We start from the raw sequence: 20,743 nt of genomic DNA, 5'->3' as shown, positions 1-20,743 counted from the left end.
GCAGCCAGCAAGCAGAAAGACTCTGCCTTGGTTCTCCTGCAATGGCACGTTCTGGGGATCCCTTCCCCGAAAAATGGAACAGTTGGGACTTTCCATCTCCATGTGGGACAAAATATTGGTTCAAAACCGTGACGTGTAGTAGAGCAGCCCTAAGCCCTCTTCCCTCAAGATCCCAGCCAAGGGGGGGACGCAACAAGGGCAAAGGGAAGGGGGAAGAAACAAGCAGGGACAGAATGTGGCGAGGGGATTCCAGGAAGCAGGGAAGTGGGGAGAGCTAATGCAGAGAGCGATTGTCATGGGGGATAGAAAACCCCTCGGCTGAACTCTGCTCCCCCTGTTTCAGCCCATATTACAGTGCCCGGGGCTGGTCTGTGGTGCTTGGGGCTTCCATGCGTAATGCTGTCCTCAGCTCAAAGGGTTGGAGAGCCAGAGCTGAGAGGCCAGCTGCCTGGAGAGGAGGGCAGGGGAGGGGAGGCGGTCACACGTTCATGCTCGTTCCTCTCTCTTCCTCCAGCTTCACAACAAATGTGCCTCCCACGTGAAGCCAGAGTGTGACGGGGGGCAGCTCAAGGATCACATCTTGCTGCCCTCTGACATCTGTCCAGTGGTTCTGGTATGTCTGGCTCTTCCAGCCCGTACAGCAGTGAGGGGCATGGGCATGCACACAGCCTCTTCAATAGCCCCGCCAAGAAACCTGTGGGAACTCAAAGCCACGTCTGCTTGCGTACATGGCTCCACCCTGCAAGCCCCACGGAGCAAGGCAATCCCAAGTCAAGGCAGCAGTCACCCCAGCCTGATACCAATAGACCTGCATCAGCCCAGTAGCATTGCAGCCTTGCAGCATGCTCACTCCTCTAGCAACAGACGCGATGCCACGTCCGTGATCCTGCTGCCTGCAGGGCACCCTTCAAGGAGCCACAAGGCACAGCCTTAACTCTAACCACCCCTGGCTGCTTTAATTTGCAAGGCTGTGACTGCAAATATCATGAAAATGCTATCCTGCCATGCGCCGGATGGGTAAAGAGCACACAGCTCCTCACATCCACAACATCCCTGGCCTCACTGAACACAAAGAAACCTTCTGTCCACTTACACCGTGGCTTTCAAAGGATCGGCTCAGCTTCGCAGTGCACACCGCCCAGCAAAACCACACACACATGGGTGGCAGGTGAAGCTTCCCCTCGGAGAGGCTAGCTCCCAGTCTCCCACCTCTTCCTTCCACTGCCCCGCCCACGCTGCATCCTAGGCCCCACCCCTGCTCCACCCCAGGCCTCGCCCCCTCCACTGCTCAGCCCCGCTTGCTGCATGCGTCTCTCCTCTCCCTCCCCCTCCTCCCTGTTCAGTCCCTGCCACCGCTACTCAAAGTGTGCATCCCTCCTCTCTTCCCCCCACCCCTGCTCAGGAGGGATGTGGCAGCGGGGGAGCCAAGTGGGGAGGGGGCCAAACAGGAAGGAAAGGAGGAACCAGCGAGCGGCGGCGGGGACCTCTGGAGGTGGGGGTGAAGTGTTGGAGAGAAGCAGCCAGGCAGCAGCAGGCGGAGAACGCTGAGCTTTTATACGCGCCATGCAGGTTCCGGGGTGGCTGAGGAGGTGGTATCTGTCACTCAGCTTCCTGGTTCATCAGTAATCTCCCAGGGGAGTCCAAGGGACCCGGGAAGCTGAGTTGCAGATACCACCTCCTTAGCCGCCTGGGAACCTGTATGGTGCATAATAAATCAGCATAAACTTCCCGCAGAAGCCCACTCCCAGGAGGGAGGGGAAGGGGCAGGGTTACCCTGCCCTATTATACCCACCACCCAGGCACACACAAATGTCTTCCCCCACCATAGAGCAGGCTGTAACTGGGCCTATGGAAGAAACGAGCAGACCACAGCTCGGGCTGTGCCATGCAGGGGCATCTGCCGTCCTTCGGTGCGTGCTCTGCTGGGGATGGCACTATTGGAGTGAGGCTCAGTGCATGATCGGGGGGCAATGCTTGCAGGCTGCAGCTGTGCTGGGTGTGGCTGTGCCTTTGATTGACTGTGACTCTGCACTCAGTCAGAGTGTGTGGGCCTATGCCTACGCTATGGCCACTGTCATGGAAACTGCAGGGCCGTCAGCCCCTCATGCCCCCATGGGGACTTGTTTCTGCCAGACCGATCCTGGAAGCTGGAGTCTGACAAACAAACGCCCCTTCTTAGTGCCACTCTTCATTCATCTGTTAGACTTGGTGCATCTTTTTCCTTCTAAAAGGACAGGCAGTCCCACCCCAGGAAATCAGACAGCGATTCCCCTGCCAGCACCTGTCCAGACGACACCGCCCAGACCTTCAAATTCAATACCACCACGCTGGACGGGCATGGCCTACAGGTAGGTGGCTCTGAGCCGCCTCGGTCTCCAGGAGGCTCAGATGCTGGGCTGGGAGCGAGAAACCCAGGGGCAGGGTGCTGAAGTCTCAGGCCCAGGCCAGCGGGGGATGATGATCTGACAGGGAGCTAGACTATGTATGCACTCTGATGGCTGGCTGGGGTCACGTTCCCCCTGCTGGTCAGTGATGCTTGTGTCCATTGAATTCCGGATATTGGAATGAACTCTGGGACAGTCTGTCCTGGCGTGTCAATGACCCTGCGATCCTTTCCCCACAATGGCCTTTATTTCTCCCTTGTATAGCTTGTTGTTTCTGAGGCGCAGCTTCAGAAACGCCAGTGAACGGTCAGTTTATGGCGCTAGTATCATCTCACTGTTTCCCTGTGCTCCCCGTCTGTCTCTTGAATCCATCTGTTCTATAGACTCATCTTATATAGACTGTAGGCAGGAACTGTCTCTTTGTTCTGTGTTTGGACAGTACCTGGTGCAATGGGCCTGGGGCCTGTATCATGGCGGACATTGTTAATGATGAAAATATCGTCAGGCAGGTCTGAGCAGCTACATGTCTCTGCCCTGTCATGTCCCCCATCATCCACTGGGCAGTGCCCCACTGGGCATGGAGCCCTGGTGCGGAGCCTGCACTCAGTGTCCCTCACTGGTGCCTTCTTCCGTGTGGGGTTCTCTCCTCCCTTACTGAGAGCATGGACTTGTGTCGCTTCCTTTGCAGCTGGGCCTCATGACTTGAGCTCATCCGAGGCTCCACCAATCCCCTCACCCTCCCCATGGATGGGTGGTTTTCATACACATCTCACGGGAGGGCCGTGTTCTGCTCTTTGCATTTCAGATCACCCCCAGGCCTGGGACCCACCCTCTGCTGGTGTTCGTGAATCCCAAGAGTGGAGGGAGACAAGGAGAAAGGTACATTCTCTGCTCCCTGGAGGCGCTGGCTGACCATTTGCTCCCTCCCCACTCAGGCCTAGGGGAGGTAGGGGAGCTTGGGGGCAGGTAGCGATGAGAAGAGCTACTTGGGGCAGAGGCGATCTGCACAGGTGTCCCTGGGGCAGACTGGGGGCCCTGTTACTAGCCATGCCAGTCCTTTCGTGATATGGGTGAGCTGGAGCTAGTCCGGGCCATCCTTCACCTGCCAGCCAAGGGATGTTTGGGTGAAAGTCACTATACAGTGGGGAGTGCTTGGGGTGTCCGGCTCCCTGAGGCACTGAGCTATTGCTGCTGACTTTTCGTCCTCTCTCTGTGTGTATCTAGGAGCCCCACATAACGAGCAAAGATTGAGAATAGCAACAGCAGCCCCTCCTGGTCCCAGGCTCTGGCAGGGGTTTCCGCAATGGGATCTGCCCTGTGCCAGCCTTGCCCTGTGGGTGGGTCCCTGTCCACATCCTCCAGGCCAGACAGCTCATTTCCACGGCTCTCCTTTGTTTTCAGGGACAGTTTCCTTCTGTTTCCGTCTCTCACTTGCCCTCTATTTCCACAGAGTCCTTCGGAAATTCCACTATCTGCTCAACCCCAGACAAGTGTACAACCTGGACCGAGGGGGACCGACTCCTGGGTATGGAGATGATAGACAGCCCAGGCCCTGTCCTTACCTCTCCCTGCCTCTGTCGCCCTCTCCCACTCCCCTGCCAGCAATAACCCATCCCCTGTGATCACCTGATTCTCCCTCCTTGTGTCGGTTTCCAGGTTGAATTTTTTCCACGACACCCCAGACTTTCGTGTCCTGGCATGTGGAGGGGATGGGACTGTTGGCTGGATCCTGGACTGCATAGGTAACTCGGGATCACAAATGCACTGTGTGTGTGCCCAAGAGACCTGAGCTAAGGAGCTCTGTATGCTGCTGCACCGTAGAGCAGCCGCGCTTGTAACCTGGGTGAGACGCTGTGATGGAGCTCTCTGGTCTGACTCCCTGTGGTGGGAGCTGACCTGCACGCTCCTAGAAGATATGCTAAGGGGCAAAAGGTCCCCATTCTGCCCTAGCTCTCTTCTCTCCTGCCGGCCTTGGCGCTGGCTTCCTGCTGCTTCCAAGCCTTCCCACGGTCTGCTTTATCTTTCGCTGCAGCCCTGCTCACTACCACCCCTCTGGCTTAGTCCTGTCCCTGTCGTGTTCTGCAGCCTCCCCTCTGTTCCTCTCTGCTCCTGTGGCTCTTCGGGTGAACCCCTCTCCCGACTCTGCCCTGTGGCCTGCCCGCCACACCGGGTCTCCCTGATGTGCAGAGCTCTCTTCTGAAGACACCCCTCTGAGCTTCTATTTCTGCCCCGTGTTAGGAGGCACCTACCAATGGCATCTTCTGGCAGCTCCTGGCAAGCAGGCTGAGCTATCAGACACTGGCTTCTGCCTGCGAGTTGCCCCCTTGTGGATGGAATCACCAGGGGTAGAGGACACCTGCTTGCTACCCGGGTATGCCCATGCTTCCACATGCATTTGCCCCATTTCCAGGCTGGCCCAGTCTCTCCCTGGAATCTGCAGTGCCACAAAGAAGCAGAATCACTCTGTTTTTTCCCAGAAAGGATGAGTCTGGTTTTCAGCTCTTTGCACTTTGCCAGGAGCCCCTGCATTGTGGATAATAGGATGGGGACTCAGCTGAAAGGCTGCTGGCTTGTGTCTGTGCTAACAACTTTCTCTCTTTGCATTGCAGACAAGGTGAACTTGCTGAAGCACCCCCCTGTGGCTGTCCTGCCACTGGGAACGGGCAACGACCTGGCCAGGTGTCTGCGCTGGGGAGGAGGTGAGGCTTCCTGACTTGGCCAGCTGGCCCACTCCGACCCGGGCACCACAGAACACACTTCCAAGCTGCCTTTGTAGGCACGTGCTGTACATCCAAGGGGCAAAACTGTCCCTTCTCAGGGTGTGTGGACTCTTGGTGCAAACCCACCGCCTTGCTTGCCATCCAGAGGCACAAGGATTTGCTGGTAATGCTAGTGAACACAGCAAATTCAGCTGCATCAGGCTGAAAATGTACCCTGGTGAGTCACCCCTCTGCTTTCCAAGATACACAGCTGATCTGCTAGAGCAGCCCAGGCAAAGGATTCAAATTTTTATGGGGTATAAGGGGCTCCTCCTCCATCTCCCCTTGGGGGGTTGTGGCCTAGTGGATAGAGCACTGGCCTGGGGCACAGGACCCCTGGGTTCTATTCCTGGCTTTGCCGCAGGGTGACCTTATGCAAGCCACTTAATACTCTGTGCCTCAGTTTCCCCACCTGCGCTGACCTCCTTTGTAAAACGCTTTGAGATCTGCCTTGTAGAAGAGCCAGGAATTGTCATTTCGCAGTAGGTCACCTCTCTAATTGGGATGGGGGAGCTCCTTGGGACCTTGTCTTATTCTCCTCTCATGTGCGCCACGTACACCAGAGCTTCTGTTTCTATAAATAAGGAATAATAACAAGGAGTTCTCTCCGTCACCACTGTAAGAGTCACGTTTCATGGCACAGTTTTGGTTCCAATCCTCCTCCTGAAATAGCCTGAGAATTGGCTTTCTGTAGGTGTGTGGGGACGGTTGATCAGCCCACAGTTCTGCTTCATCAGAATGCCAGCAAAGGAGAAATGAAACCCCATCTGAGGCCCCGATCCTGTAACGTGCTCCCAGCCAGCAGACCCCAGCACCCTCACAGAGCATCGCCTGGGCACAGGAGTCCACGTCCATGGAGCAGGCTACAGGGTCACAGTTAGAATGGCAGCAATGGTGCCTTCGGCCAGCGCCTCACTCGATGTAGCTAGCCTGCTGTTGCACCCAAGTGCAGTCAGTGTTTTCTGAACAGACACAGACTCTGCTCTGAAGAGGCTGTGCTCTGGGGCCTTGTTTACACAGGAGATTAACTTGCCAGATTAACTTGCATCGGTTTAAAAACTGCTGTAGTTAAACCGGTGCAAAGCCCTGAATGGGTGCGCTAATTTCAGCATAGCTTAGCTGGGAAGGAGCTGACTTCAGCTGCATGAATATAAACAGAAATCAGAGCGTCTACATGGCGGGCTGCAATGGCTCCATAACACACCTTTAGTTAAACCAGCACAAGTCTGTGCCCAGAGCAGGCCTGAGAAGACAAGCCAGCCCGGGGGAGGGGAGCGAGGCACACGTACATGTACAGCAACCGGCTGCATGTGTGAGAGAGTGTGACTGGCCCTTGTCACATGGGCTCCATTTTTGTGGGTTATTAAGTGATACATCTGCATTGGCCTCTCTACCTGATCGTTGTTTGCAAAACTAACGTGTCTGCATCTGTGTCTCCACCGAGCTGGTAGGGCCGGCTGTGTTCTTGTCACTGTAGCTTCCCAGTCCTTCTGAGCCGAGAGAGCAGAGCATAGAGGAGAGACAGCTCAGACTCTGACAAGCAGATCTTCCTTCTCCAACTTCCAGTTCTTCTAGGCTTGTGTTAGACCCTGGGCGGGGAGTTAGGCAGTCCAGGTTCGATTCCCAGCTCCATCCCTGGGTGACCTCAGCCAAGTCACTCTGGACCTCAGTCCCCCTCATCTGTACAGCAGGAAGAACAATTCTTCCCCCCCCACACACCTTGGTCTTGCCAGCTTGGGCTGTGATCTCTTTGAGGCTGGGATGGCCTCTTGCTGAGTGTACATACAGCATCTAGAAAAGGAGGACTTGTGGCACCTTAGAGACTAACCAATTTATTTGAGCATGAGCTTTCGTGAGCTACAGCTCACTTCAACCTGATGAAGTGAGCTGTAGCTCACGAAAGCTCATGCTCAAATAAATTGGTTAGTCTCTAAGGTGCCACAAGTCCTCCTTTTCTCTTTGCGAATACAGACTAACACGGCTGTTACTCTGAATACAGCATCTAGTGCACTGAGCCCCCCCACCCCACCCCCTGACAGCACGTTAGGTGCTGCTCTAGTTTAGACCGTGACTGGTGCCATCGCTCTGTGGGATTGTAAAGGCTCTGACTGGAAAGACAGAGAGATTTTTCTTAGGCTTCTTGTCTTCGAAATCCTGGAGTGGCCTGGCTTGCTACTGAGCGGCATGGACTCTGGGCCGGGCCCAGCCTCTGAATGGAGCTGGAAGGGAAGGGCTTCCTCTGGCTTCCAGAGGAAATCATGTCCCCTCTCCCTTCATAGAATCATAGAATATCAGGGTTGGAAGGGATCTCAGGAGGTCATCTAGTCCAACCCCCGGCTCAAAGCAGGACCGATCCCCAGTTAAATCATCCCGGCCAGGGCTTTGTCAAGCCTGACCTTAAAAACTTCTAAGGAAGGAGATTCCACCACCTCCCTAGGTAACGCATTCCAGTATTTCACCAGCCTCCTTGTGAAAAAGTTTTTCCTAATATCCAACCTAAATCTCCCCCACTGCAACTTGAGACCATTACTCCTTGTCCTGTCATCCGCTACCACTGAGAACAGTCTAGATCCATCCTCTTTGGAACCCCCTTTCAGGTAGTTGGAAGCAGCTATCAAATCCCACCTCATTCTTCTCTTCTGTAGACTAAACAATCCCAGTTCCCTCAGCCTCTCCTCATAAGTCATGTGTTCCAGTCCCCTAATCATTTTTGTTGCCCTCCGCTGGACTCTCTCCAATTTTTCCACATCCTTCTTGTAGTGTGGGGCCCAAAACTCGACACAGCACTCCAGATGAGGCCTCACAAATGTTGACTAGAGGGGAACGATCACGTCCCTCGATCTGCTGGCAATGCCCGTACTTATACATCCCAAAATGCCATTTGCCTTCTTGGCAACAAGGGCACACTGTTGACTCACATCCAGCTTCTCATCCACTGTAACCCCTTGGTCCTTTTCTGCAGAACTGCTGCCGAGCCATTCGGTCCCTGTAGCGGTGCATTGGATTCTTCCGTCCTAAGTGCAGGACTCTGCACTTGTCCTTGTTGAACCTCATCAGATTTCTTTTGGCCCAATCCTCCAAATTGTCTAGGTCCCTCTGTATCCTATCCCTACCCTCCAGCGTATCTACCACTCCTCCCAGTTTAGTGTCATCTGCAAACTTGCAGAGGGTGCAATCCACACCATCCTCCAGATCATTAAGGAAGATATTGAACAAAACCGGCCCCAGGACCGACCCGTGGGGCACTCCGCTTGATACAGGCTGCCAACTAGACGTGGAGCCATTGATCACTACCCGTTGAGCCCGACAATCCAGCCAACTTTCTGCCCACCTTATAGTGCATTCATCCAGCCCATACTTCTTTAACTTGCTGACAAGAATACTGTGGGAGACAGTGTCAAAAGCTTTGCTAAAGTCAAGGAACAACACGTCCACAGCTTTCCCTTCATCCACAGAACCAGTTATCTCATCATAGAAGGCAATTAGATTAGTCAGGCATGACTTGCCCTTGGTGAATCTATGCTGACTGTTCCTGATCACTTTCCTCTCATCTAAGTGCTTCAGAATTGATTCCTTGAGGACCTGCTCCTTGATTTTTTCCAGGGACTGAGGTGAGGCTGACTGGCCTGTAGTTCCCAGGATCCTCCTCCTTCCCTTTTTTAAAGATGGGTACTACATTAGCCTTTTTCCAGTCGTCCGGGACTTCCCCGGATCGCCATGAATTTTCAAAGATAATGGCCAGTGGCTCTGCAATCACATCCGCCAACTCCTTTAGCACTCTCGGATGCAACGCATCCGGCCCCATGGACTTGTGCACGTCCAGCTTTTCTAAATAGTCCCGAACCACTTCTTTCTCCACGGAGGGCTGGTCACCTCCTCCCCATGCTGTGCTGCCCAGTGCAGTAGTCTGGGAGCTGACCTTGTTCGTGAAGACAGAGACAAAAAAAGTATTGAGTACATTAGCTTTTTCCACATCCTCCTGCACTGGATGTCCCAGGCTCTTTGCTGGCTCCTCTCTGCCTCCCATCCAGTCTGCTTTGGACTCCCCGGATCCAGTGCCTTGCTGGGTGACTCGCTGCTCTCTTTGCCTGGGATCACACGGCGCCCTGGAATGAGCCTCCGGGGAGCAAGGCCTGGGATGTTGCACCGAACTCCCCCATGAAGCTGAATGATTTTCCTGCCTGGCAGCACTGCAGCAAACACTGAGCCCTTCCCACACCGGAGCGCCAGGGAAACAGCAAATGCCCTGCCGGGAAATGGAGCCCTGTGGAGCGTGTGATGCGCTGGATGGCCCAGTTTGGATTCGGCCCTAACCGAAGCCAGCTGTCCCTCGCCTCTCCAGGAGCACCCTGCTCTAGTACAGCAGGGCGTTTGCACTCCGTTTTGTCTCTGAACTTTCCCACGCCCGCCATCGGGCCAGGCCGGGCTGCCTCTCCCTGACCAGGCCAGCTTGCCACTGCACAAGTTGGGGTTTCCACCACCGCTTCATCTGCCCTTTGCTCCCTCCCACTCAGTTTCCCATGTGTGTACATCTGAGCCGGGGAACCCTGTGGCCACCAGCCTCTCCTGATACCCATGCACAACGGAGTAGGAAAGTCACTTAACAAGGGCCATTCAAACCCCCATAGAAAACAACCCCAGCTCCCCATTCCTGCAGCATTCGAAACTACTGACCCCAGCCCGTGTATCCCCACGTGGTTGGCCGGAAAGGTCCTTGTGGGTCGGGCTCAGAGCTCGAGGAGCAGCCGCCCATCACCGCTTTAGCCACCACGTGCCTCCCCAGGCTCCATGCCATGGATCACCCTTCGTGCTTAGTGTCTGCGTGCAGCCCCTGCAGGAATAGAGAGGCAGTATGGATTCAAACACTGACCTGGCTCTAACTCAGCCCCTCCTGCAGCCCATCACCTGGCTAGCTCGGTCCCTGGCATGTGGCAGAGAAGCAGGTGATGGGAGCTAAACCTGAGCAAGACAGAGGTGACCCTGGCAGGAAGGGGAGAGGTGTGAAGAGCAGGTTGCCCCACAGCAGTTCTCAAGGGAGCCTGCGATCTGGTAGTCTCCTCAGTCCAGAGCTGGGAGTTGGTCAGTATCCCTCGCGGCTTCTGGACATGCAGATAGTTCCAACTGCCAAAATAGCCTATCAGTTGCTGCTGGCATGAAGTCTGTGCCCCCGAATGCTGGGCCGTGGACAGAGACAAGGCCCTCATGATTCGGTGCTGGATTGCTGGTGTTGGGCTGGGCTGGGAATGTGGGCGTTGACATCAGCAGGGCCAAGACCCAGCAGCCATCCGGCCCCACCTCATGCTCTGCCCATGATGCCGGCTCCCTGCAGAACAGCAGATCCACCTCAAGATCAGGGTTCCCACTGGGGTGCCACTGTCTGGCACTGGGCCGAGTTACCTCCACGAGCAGGTCTTGCTAAGGGGCTGAGAGCTCCGCCGGCAGCTCCATCCACAGCAGCGCTGAGCTGAGCAGCCCCCGGACACAGCCTCAAGCCAGCAGAGGAGAGCTGTCTTGGCAGCTGGTCTGAGGCCATGGCACGTCCTGCCGGAGGAGGTGAGAATGAGCCCCAGGCCTCCCCGCCTTCTGAGTGAAATACCAGCCTGGCAGCCTACCACTCCCACAACAACAGCAACAGGCTCTGAGACCAGATGAGAGGCAGGATGCTCAGACACACAGTCTCCATCCTGTGGCCAAGGGACAGTGGGAGGCTCTCGGATACCCTGGTGATGGGCCCTGGAGAAGAGCCTCGGTAGAGAGTGGGCGCTGTGGCCACCTGTGTGGGCTGCTGGCCTGGTTGTTACTCGCCATGGGCTAGGAACAGCTGCATCTTGGCTCCCAGCTGGACTTGCAGCTCTCGCTCCTGCAGTTCCAGAGAGCTGGCTCTGAAACCTGGGCAGTGGATCTGGACAAGGCCCAATGGCCCATGTGAGCCACCTGCGTCCTTTGCTGTGTAGAGGCAGCCCTGGGCCCAGGGAATAGGATGCTGTTCTAACAAGATGCAGAGGGGCCAACCCCAGAACCCAGGTGGGCTCTGCTGCTTGCCCAGGGACTCCTGCGGGTGGATTTGTGCCCACCTGGAGCTAAGCTTTGCAAAGCCTCCTCCCACTCTGCTGCGCTCGCCTCCCGCAACTGTGATGGCACTCCATGGTGGGAGGGAGGGATGGTCCTGTTCACTCTCTTCTCAGTTCTGCAGCCTGCTGGGACCCATCCAGTGCACCATGAATCCGACCCGGCTCTGCCCTGGCCCCCGCCCCACAGACCCAACCCGGCTCTGCCCTGACCCCGCAGCCTTGAGCCCGCAGATCCAACTCATCTCTGCCCTGATCCCACAGCCTTGACCCTGCAGACCCGACCTGTCTGCCAGTGACCCCCCGGACCCGACCCACCTCTGCCCTGACCCCACAGGCCCGACCCTGACCCTCGTCACTGCTGAGCAGCGTGTGGTGTCTCCCTGATGGTCTGGTGGTCAGAATTTGGTGCCTTCCCCACTGGGGCCTGGGTCTGATCCTTGGCCAGGGAAGTATCTATGGAACTGCCAGTGACCCCACAACCTACTGAGTCCTGCCCACTGCCAGTTACCACACAAACTTCCCCCTTCTTGCCCTGATCCCAGGTCCTGCTGAGTCTCTCCCAGCAACCCTTTCGGTGATTGTCAGGCCCTCGCAGCCTGATCTGCCATTGCAGTCAGTGCTGGGCCCTGTTCATTGATGACAACAGCAACCCTGGTCGCTGCCGCACCCTACCAGCCACGAGCAAGTCTCTGTACTACAGATGGCCACACTGTAGCTTGCCCCCAGTGCCGCCAGTGACCCCTGCCAACTCAGCATGGCACTGGGCTGTGTGTCCCACCTATTGCCAGCAGAGGTGTACACTAGTGAGCTGCCCTGGTTAACCCTCTCGTCGCCTGACTCCAAGTGGCACTGCCATGTGCCCCCATTGGCATTCACTGTGCTGCTCTGAGCATCTCTCTTGCGCTAACAGCAACCCAATGCTTTCTCCCTCCCCAGGTTACGAAGGGGGCAGCCTGCTGAAGGTGCTGAAGGACATTGAGCACAGCATTGAGGTCATGTTGGACAGATGGCGGATTGACGTGATCCCCACGGACAAGGAGGAGAACGGAGACCCTGTCCCGTACAGCATAATCAACAACTATTTCTCCATAGGCGTGGTAAGTAGTTCTGGGATTTCCCTTCTGGCAGGAGAACAATGAGTCTGCCCAGACCTGGCTCAGCCAGGGCGAGGCGGGATTAGTGAGGAGTGGCGTGTTGGGCTGGCATGCAGACACTGGCATAGCAGAGCCCTTTGGCCGTACCATGCTTTCCATGTTGGCACACAGCCAGTACCTTAAAGTCACTGTGTGGCCCTGTGCTGGTTTACGTCTGAGTCACAGCCCTGCACCCCACATCACGACGGGCCCAGGCTGCGTGGAACGGCAGTGTGCAGTGACCTGTGGAGCATTTTCATGCTGCTTTTCCAAAAGTCTAGGATGCAGCGCAACAAGTCGGCTCCCAGGTGTCATCCCTCCTTACCCAGCTAGTTCCACTGAGGTCAGTCAGGAGCGGGTCGCTATTTTGCAGTGGCATTCCTCACTCAGACAGTACCCCAGGCACTTCGTAGAGCTAGCCCTGGAGCAGTGGGGCTGCTGCTGGCTCTGCAGGCCCAGGCCACCACAGCAGTGGGGGGATGGGATATTCCTGGTGGGAAATCCCACTCAGGAAGGGCCTCCTGCAGACTGACGTTGCTTGACAGCGAATGAATATCTTTGCTCTTTGTAACAGCAGATTGGCAAAGCGATGCTGGTTGAACTGAGAGCAGACGTTAGTGCCTGGAGTAATAGCCCTGACCAAGCTGCCATAATAGTCTCTTCCCAAGGTGTCTCTGCCAGGGCACCTCAGTTCTGACCTAGACCGTTGCTGAGATCTGCTAGGATCTCTCACCCTGGGCCTGGGGAAGCCAATTTCAACCTTACACCCTGATCTGCAGCGTAACACACTCATTAGGGGCCACATAATTCTGATATCTGAAGTCGTCACCCCAGCAGCAGTCCCCTGCTGTGACTCTCTCTGTATCCGATCGCTGTACCACTTGCGAGGCGCCCCCCTGTTTTACAGAGACCTACACACCCGGGGGGGAGGGGGCCTTTTCAAAAGGCAACTCCAGTGGGGACAGAGTTTCACCAACACTGAGTGTTTCTGAAAAACCCCCCAGCGCCCCAAGCAGTTTATACTGAGGAGATGCGTCCTCCAAAAAAAAAGTAAATCCACTCTGATAAAAACTATAGAGAGGCAGGTGAAAGGGAACTGCCCTGTTGGTCCTATGTGTATTGTAGCAGTGTGCAAACACCCACGGGAGTGGCCGGGCCCTGTTGCGTCAGGCACACAGAGAGGCAGATTCTTGGTCGGTGTTAATTGTCAGTGCTTTTTCCATTTACCCCAGATGAGGCTCTGCATCATATGTGTCTTGCTTTTGGGAGCTTGTCCTCTGCACAGACAAGGCAGACAAATAGTAAAAGGCAAACAGAAACTCAGTCACAAGGCAGAAGTTGTGTAACTTGGCTCAACTTTTGGGTGTAATTCTAGTGCTGTCAGTGGAATCACACCTGCTCAAACCAGATCAGATTTTGGCCCATAGCTTCTATTCCTGGCTCCTCCCAAGAACCTCTCTAATCTCAGGCAAATGTCTAATCTCAAAATCTAACCTGTCAGTGCCTCAGTTTACCTCTAGGGAATGGCTCTAATGATACTTCCCAGGGGTGCTGACTGAGCCTTTAGATTTGAAAAGTTCTGTGACCTCTCAGAAAAGCCACACAAAATACACCGCAAAGCTCTGGGTTCGGGTATCATCCGGGGCTGGATTAGCTGGCATTTTTCCAGGTGGACTTTCCTGGTGATATTCCCTGTTCATCTGTCTAAGCCAGTGGTATTCAGACCTCGGGAAATTAGCCATCAGAATTACCCAAAGAGCCACAGAAGTGTGAATTCAAGGTTTCATTTTCTGTAGCACTATATATTCATGTTCAAACAGTATGACGGGGGAACATAGCTTATATATATTATTCTCACAGCAAAATGACTGACCAACTATTATTATTTTATCAACTACAATTGGTTAATAACATAGTAAAAGCCTCCTGATTGGTTAATAACTTAGATCGGTTACTAATTAAATCCCACGGTGTTTTAATATCGTGGGCTGCAAAGAGCCTCAGGAGAAGCATTAAAGAGCTACTCGCAGGTCCCGAACCACATTCTGAGTATCATCGCTCTGGGTCCCTTTGCATCATTTTCCTGTCCTCATTGCTGTTTGCTGCACATCTTGACTCATCCAGCATGACTCTTGCTTCCAAACCAATGATCAGCCTTGCAGATGGGGAATGATATAAGGGGTACAAGTCTCAAAAGTGCCTAAAGCCCAGATGCCCCACCTTCCTAAAGTGGGGCGGGGCTTAGCACACACCGCTCACATCTCCACCTCCCATTGGCTTGCTTAGGTGGCTCTCCGCCTGTCACTCCGGCTTTGTTGGAGACCATGCTTAGGAGCCCGTCTCCCCCGATTTGTTGTTCAAGGAGCCTGGGTGCCAAGCTCGGGCTGTGTGGATGCCAGTGTTGTACCTGCGATTTTCTGGGCGCCTAGTGGTTAGGTGTGGTGATGCTGAGTGTCGCCATGCCAATGTCCCTTTGTGAAGCCCGGCATCAGTGACATAGGAGCCTAAGGCTCAATGAGACATAGGCTCCCGAGTGCATGAGTCCCTTCTAAGTCACCCCCACCCCTCCCCTCGCGGCATCTGACGGGCACCTTCCCCTCGTTTGGTACCTTGCCATTTCCCGCTGGAGAGTAAATGTCCTTTATTTTCTTTTTCACGTTTTGGAAGGCGGGGAGCCAGCCTGGGGTGTGACCTTCTGAACGCTGGGCAGCCCCAGCTAGTCACCAGCCGCCTGCGGGCTGCCCGTCCTTAGCAACGCGTTCTCTGGGAGAAAGGAATGAGTCGGTCCTGGCCGAGGCTGGCATGGCTTGGGAAAGTGGGAAAACAGAGTCATCAGGCTGAGAGACCTGACCTGGGACACTGGAAAGGAGCCTGGCTGGCGGAGAGGCTGCCTCTGCTACGCCTCTGTGCAGGTCATCGGTGCGGTGCTGGCACCACTGAAGCCAATGGGAGCTGTGCCATTGACTGCAGTGGGGCCAGGATTTTGCTCCACCTCTGCTTCCTTCACAGGTGAGGGTGGATCTTTCCATCAGTCTGCAGGATCAGCATCCCTATGGAGTGGGGCAGGATCGAGAGGCAGTGCAGAGCCCGTCCTCCTTCACAGCGGGGCTTTAAAAAGCTGCAGTCTCCCACTGCCCCATGGCCTGGCCATGCCCATGGTGCTCCTGGGGCTGATGCACAGACAGCAGGAAGCGGGCACAATGTGCTGGGGAGCCCTCTGCAGGGAAGGGCTGGGACATTGTCAGCAGTGTAACCCTTCCAGATTGAGAATGAACAACCAGGAAAGGACTAGAGTTTATACAGCATGAAATGCAAATAGGGGAGGATTTAAAAACAAGGGAACAGGCTGGGGTCTGGGCTAGGAAAAGGGCAAAAATGTTAAATGAGATTTTTATAATTGTTACTTTTAATGCAAGGAGGGGTGCCAGTCCTGCTACTGAAGGGGGGGTGCCCACCCTTCCACAGATGTGCCTTGTACACCCTAATCCTGCAAAGCTTTACATGCACTGTCAGTCCCCCAGCAACACCTTGCTGCGAGAGTGTGTCAGGCAAACACATGAGTTAACTCTTGCGCAGGTGGACTATGGGTTCTCAGTTTCCTTTCTCTTAGCTGGGGATACCCTGCCTGGGGTAGAACCTGGCCCTACATAAGACAGAACTTAGAGAAGGGGTTCTCACACTGTGGTCCATGGAGCACTTACATGATGCTCATTCTCCTGTTTATTTCCAGTTGCTAAAGTGCATCAAGCCAGATAAAAACACATTGGCTATTTTTCTTTGTCAACAATTACTGTGGTTGCCACAGGATGGTAGGAGCCACCAGCTGGGAAGGGAGGTGGACGATTCGAACACCAGTGGGAGGAGAGATGGATGCACTTTGAAAAGTTTGGAAATTTGTGCTTACTTCTAGTATGGGCGTGAAAATGTCACAGGAAATTTCCATCGGCAAATCAAACCTTTGGCAAACTCCTTCTTCCCCAGGGACTGAGTGAAGGCATTTAGTCCACGATTCAGCAAAGCATTTAAATTCAGATCGAAGGTTAAGCCCACGCTTAAGTGCTTTGCTTAGTCAGCGCCTTCGATTTGATGTCTCTCTGATTAAATTAAACCCATATGGGCTGGCTGGTATTACAATGTTCTGCTGAGTGCTTGTGGCACACATTATTACTGGGCTAGAGTAAGATTACCAGCTCAAAATAGTCTCCGGAATGTCTGTCTTAGTCACTAACACTGCTGCCTATAGAACCAGCATGAAAATCTTTCTCCAGATATTGGCAGGTACCACTGAAGCTTTGAGAGAGCCCTGTAGTTCATATAATCCCATTTGCCAGCCCCGGTCCCGTGCAGCCATTCCCTCCCCTGTAAAATCAGGCTGGGACATGAATCCAGAGTGACTCCGGTTTGGGGAGCAGAACTACTATGCGTCCTTTGCTCCAAAGGCACAAGCATAGGCAATAAACATTTCACGTGGCTCAGAACGAATAAGCATTTCTTCTTGCACGGGAATATAATTGGAGCATTTTTTTCCAACAGGCCATGGCTTTCCCTGGAAGGGAAGGGGTTAATATCAACCATTCCTGGTGTGATACAGCAGGACTGTGGTAAACATGTAGTAGGCCCCATGTGTGGGCACAGGTTGAGTTGTGAGCATGAATCATCCGGGCCCCTCTCCGAGGAGATCTCCATGAGCACACAGCACTGTCCTCTGAGGAGGTTTATTTGGGAGCAGACAAACAGGCAGTTTCCTCACCCCGTCTCACTGGGTTTTACTGGGTTTTTAAAAATCATTTTTCCTAGCAAACCCTTGACCACGTGGACTCGAAATGTGCTTCTTTATGACAGCTGCTTCCCTGCTGCATTGTGCCTGCAGACAGCTTGGCTCTTGCAAGGTTGATCCAGAGTCCTGGGCTGCTGGGTTTCTTGTTTTGGTGGGGAGCCCATTGACCAAAAAAAAAGGGCACTGAGGCTATAAAACAATCTCTTCCAAGCAGTCTGTTACGGAAGGCTGCAGGGTGCTGGGGAGCCAATAAAAGGGGGACACCCTGAAAGCTTAAGTCATGCTTGGGAGGTTTGGTACTGACAGTCTTGGGTAGCTGGACTGCCACTTCCTGTCTCCTCCTCCTTTATTTTTGGGCGTGAGGAATGCTGGGCAGCAGCCATAGCACAGACCGGAAGGTTTGGATTGCATGTAGCTCATGTGCTATGTTTAGCTCGGGGCGCTCCAACAGCCCTTGGTGGTGATCCTGTCACTGGCTTGTTGGCAACAAATGGGCTGCTGATGCCTTGATGTAGTGCACGCTTTGCCAGTGCCACCCGAGCCCTGAGACTTGAAAGAGGTCCCCCAGCACGCTTTGTATACTGTATTTTATAGGGACGCTTGAAAACTACTGAAGCGGCTCACTTTATACCCCACACTCACATGGCTGCTCTCACAGCCGGTCCCATGGCACATACGGGCTGTCACATCTTTCCAGACAAGCAGAGTGTTCTGGTTAAAATCTCCCCTCTAACATATCCTCTGTAGCGAGTTGTGGCAGTTAATCTCTCATGTGGGACAATTAGAATGGCAGACAGGGAACCAGAGAGGGAAATTGTGCTCACTGGAGCATCGAGTGGTATTCTGCCCCTCCGCCCCCCCTTCATCACTGAGGTAGGTCTGGTTGGGTGATAAAGCTTAATTCCTTTCACCCCAGAGAAGCTGTCTGTAATGGCCAGGGCAGGGTGTAGGCAGCTGGGCCAGGGTCGAAGGCAGGAGTTGGGACTAGTTACCAAGCCAAGTCAGGAAATGGACACCAAGGTCAAGCTGGGCAGGGGGCCGAAGGCAGGGATCAGGAGTAAGATGGGGCAAAAGACAAAGTCTGTAGCAGTAGCAAGCCAGAGTGTCTACACTGTTGTTCAGGCAGCTCCCTGGGGCAACTTCCTGGTTTAAATAGTTGGTGTAGACCGATCAGGTGGCCGCAGAGTTCTTTTGCTCGGGCTTCTGTGGGTGGTACTTCCTCCAGTGCCTGACCCTCTAGCAATTGTCAGATGCTGCTTCAAGGGTGGAAGGAAGGAAAGAAACACCATCACTTTTCCCCCTAGCTAGCTGTTTGGTCACTTGCCATCCTTCTCCAGCTCAGAGCTCCCACATGGGTTTGGGTAGTCTAGGAGGGAGGCCAAGTTAGCAAATTGCATCTTGTTTAACATGCCCATTTACCATGGCTGGCCCAAGCTCTCTTCTCAGGTACGCAGGCATAGCTCTACAGAAGTTGATGGAAGAGGGGAATTTAGGTGGTTAGGTGTCTAACATACTCTTTTTCTAACCTGGCGTAGTGGGCGATACAGAATGCTGTCTCATCATAGAGTGGTCCCGTGCTATGTGCAATGAGTGTAACATTATCGGACCCCTATTAATACCTGATGATGGCTTTAAGGGCATAGAAACAGAGAGGTAAAATACCATTGAGTCATCTAGTCCCTGTCCTCCCTGCTAGTGCAGGATTGTCCCTTACCGTTTTTTGTTTGTTTTGTATTTTTTGTGTCTCTGTGCACTCAGGGCACCTTTCCAGCTTGCCTGCATGGCCAGGGAATTCTGTAGTTCCAAGGCATTAGCAGGACATCAGCGGAAATCACAGCTTAGTCATGGAAAATTCTGATAAAATCAGATACCGTCAGCATTTGAGATGTCTGTGACTTTTCCTTTGTCACCTCCTTGCCTCAGCCTCCCACAGTTCCCTCTTCTCCCAGCAGGGCCCAGCTCTGTCAGCAGCAGAGCACACTGACCCTGAGCTAGTGTCCTAACTTACCTGTTTCCTGGGGGGCTTTGCTGGTAACTCAGACATGGATGACGTCTGGCTGTTAAATAAAGAAACCCTAACGAGGTCTTAGAGCAGAAATCACAGCCCCGAGTAAACCTCGGTTCCAGGCGTTAGCCCCCAGGAGCTGATGTCCTGGCTAAGGAGATATTTCCTTATCTGAATCTCAGCTCTTGGCAAGTTCATGTTGATTTTCTGGAAATGTCTCTCTTCTGTCATCAGGCATTTCCCATAACTCAACTCATGTGTCCTTTCATTCCCTCTCCCTGCAGGATGCCTCCATCGCGCATCGATTCCACGTGATGAGAGAAAAGCACCCTGAGAAATTCAACAGCAGGTAAAGCCTTTGGCCATACCATCGTGATGCTGGTAGAAGCATTCCCCACCAGCCAAGGGAGGAGCAAGTGCTGCATTGGACCAATCTTGCTTTAAGGGCTTATCTTGCAGGGAGCACAAAATCCAACTGTCGAGGCTTTCGGTGCCAGCATGGTCCTGGGAACTGGACAGGGGCGGCGGGTAAAATAGGCCAGGGGAGGCTAAGCCTCCCCAAACAGCCGCCGCCCCACTGCCTTAGAAAGCACAGACACCAGGGCCGTGGCCCTGCTTGCGCTCCGCCCCAGGGCCCCACTCCCATTCTTCCTCTTTGGCCCCACCTGCGCTGCTCCTCTTCCCACCCCACCTTCACCTCTTCCCTCCAAGGCCTGCCCTCACTCGCCTCCTTCACGTCCCCGCTCTGCCTCTGTCCTGAGGCCCCCACTGCTCACTGAGTCACATAAGACGAAAGGAGTATGTGAGCACCCAGGAGCTTTTGGCTGAGTATTGTTTTGAGTAGAGGTGCATGTGGGGGGAAGGCAGAAGAGAGAAAAGAGTAAAAAAGACAAGAAGAGAGAAAGGCAGAGGCATGCAGCAGCCTGTGAACACAAGTGTGACCTTGGTTATAGCTAGAGAGAGAGAACTTTTGAGTCTGTTGGCTAAAGAAAGTTGGGGCTGCAAGCAAAGAAACTGCTCCCTTTGTTCGTGAGTCCTCCTGCATTCAGAGAAGCAGGATTTTGTACGTTCCCAGCATGGGTGGCGAGTTCTATGGGCCAGTGGTGCCTGGGCACCAGGAATATTCCTGTCCCAGGGGCCCGGCTCCAGCAAAGTTTCCCACCTCCCCCCGCCACACTCCCCCCGCACTTCCCCCAGCCCCACCTGCCACCCCCGGGTGATTTAAAACAGCCCAGGGGCTCCCACCGCCACCCAGCAGGGCTGAGCGGCTTCCTGCGCGCTTGTTCCCCATGGCTGCTGGCAGGTCCTTGCAGCCCGTGTGAGGGGCTTGCACCGCTGTGCGCTGCCCCTGCCCCAAACGCCCCTGCGGCCAATGGGAAGCTGCAGGGGCAGTGCCTGGAGACAGCAGCGTGAGGAGACCTCCCCCTCCCCCAGGCCTACCCCGCTTAGGAGCCGCTGCCGGAGGGGATGCCCCAGGTAAGCATCGAACCCCCCCATCCACTTCCAGAGCCTGCACCCACACCCCCTCTGCAAACACACCCTTTGGCCCCCAAATTTCCTCCTGTACCCCCACCCCCCCTCTTGCCCCCAAACTCCCTCCCAGAGCCTGCACCC

The 20,743-nt window shown here is 54.4% G+C and overlaps 1 protein-coding gene across 1 annotated transcript in view; it reads left to right on the top strand.

The window, feature by feature from the left end:
• DGKG (diacylglycerol kinase gamma) overlaps positions 1–20,743 on the top strand; it is a 121,890-nt gene that overhangs the window by 53,041 nt on the left and 48,106 nt on the right. Inside the window, exons 14-21 of the mRNA XM_077826138.1 lie at positions 515–613; positions 2,232–2,348; positions 3,190–3,263; positions 3,835–3,909; positions 4,041–4,126; positions 4,994–5,083; positions 12,151–12,311; positions 19,414–19,478. Coding sequence (XP_077682264.1) covers positions 515–613; positions 2,232–2,348; positions 3,190–3,263; positions 3,835–3,909; positions 4,041–4,126; positions 4,994–5,083; positions 12,151–12,311; positions 19,414–19,478 — 767 coding nt within the window. The remainder of the gene's footprint in view (positions 1–514; positions 614–2,231; positions 2,349–3,189; positions 3,264–3,834; positions 3,910–4,040; positions 4,127–4,993; positions 5,084–12,150; positions 12,312–19,413; positions 19,479–20,743) is intronic.

Source organism: Eretmochelys imbricata, chromosome 9, assembly GCF_965152235.1.
Source record: "Eretmochelys imbricata isolate rEreImb1 chromosome 9, rEreImb1.hap1, whole genome shotgun sequence".
Classification (NCBI taxonomy): domain Eukaryota; kingdom Metazoa; phylum Chordata; order Testudines; family Cheloniidae; genus Eretmochelys; species Eretmochelys imbricata.
This window is presented reverse-complemented; position numbering and strand designations above follow the sequence as displayed.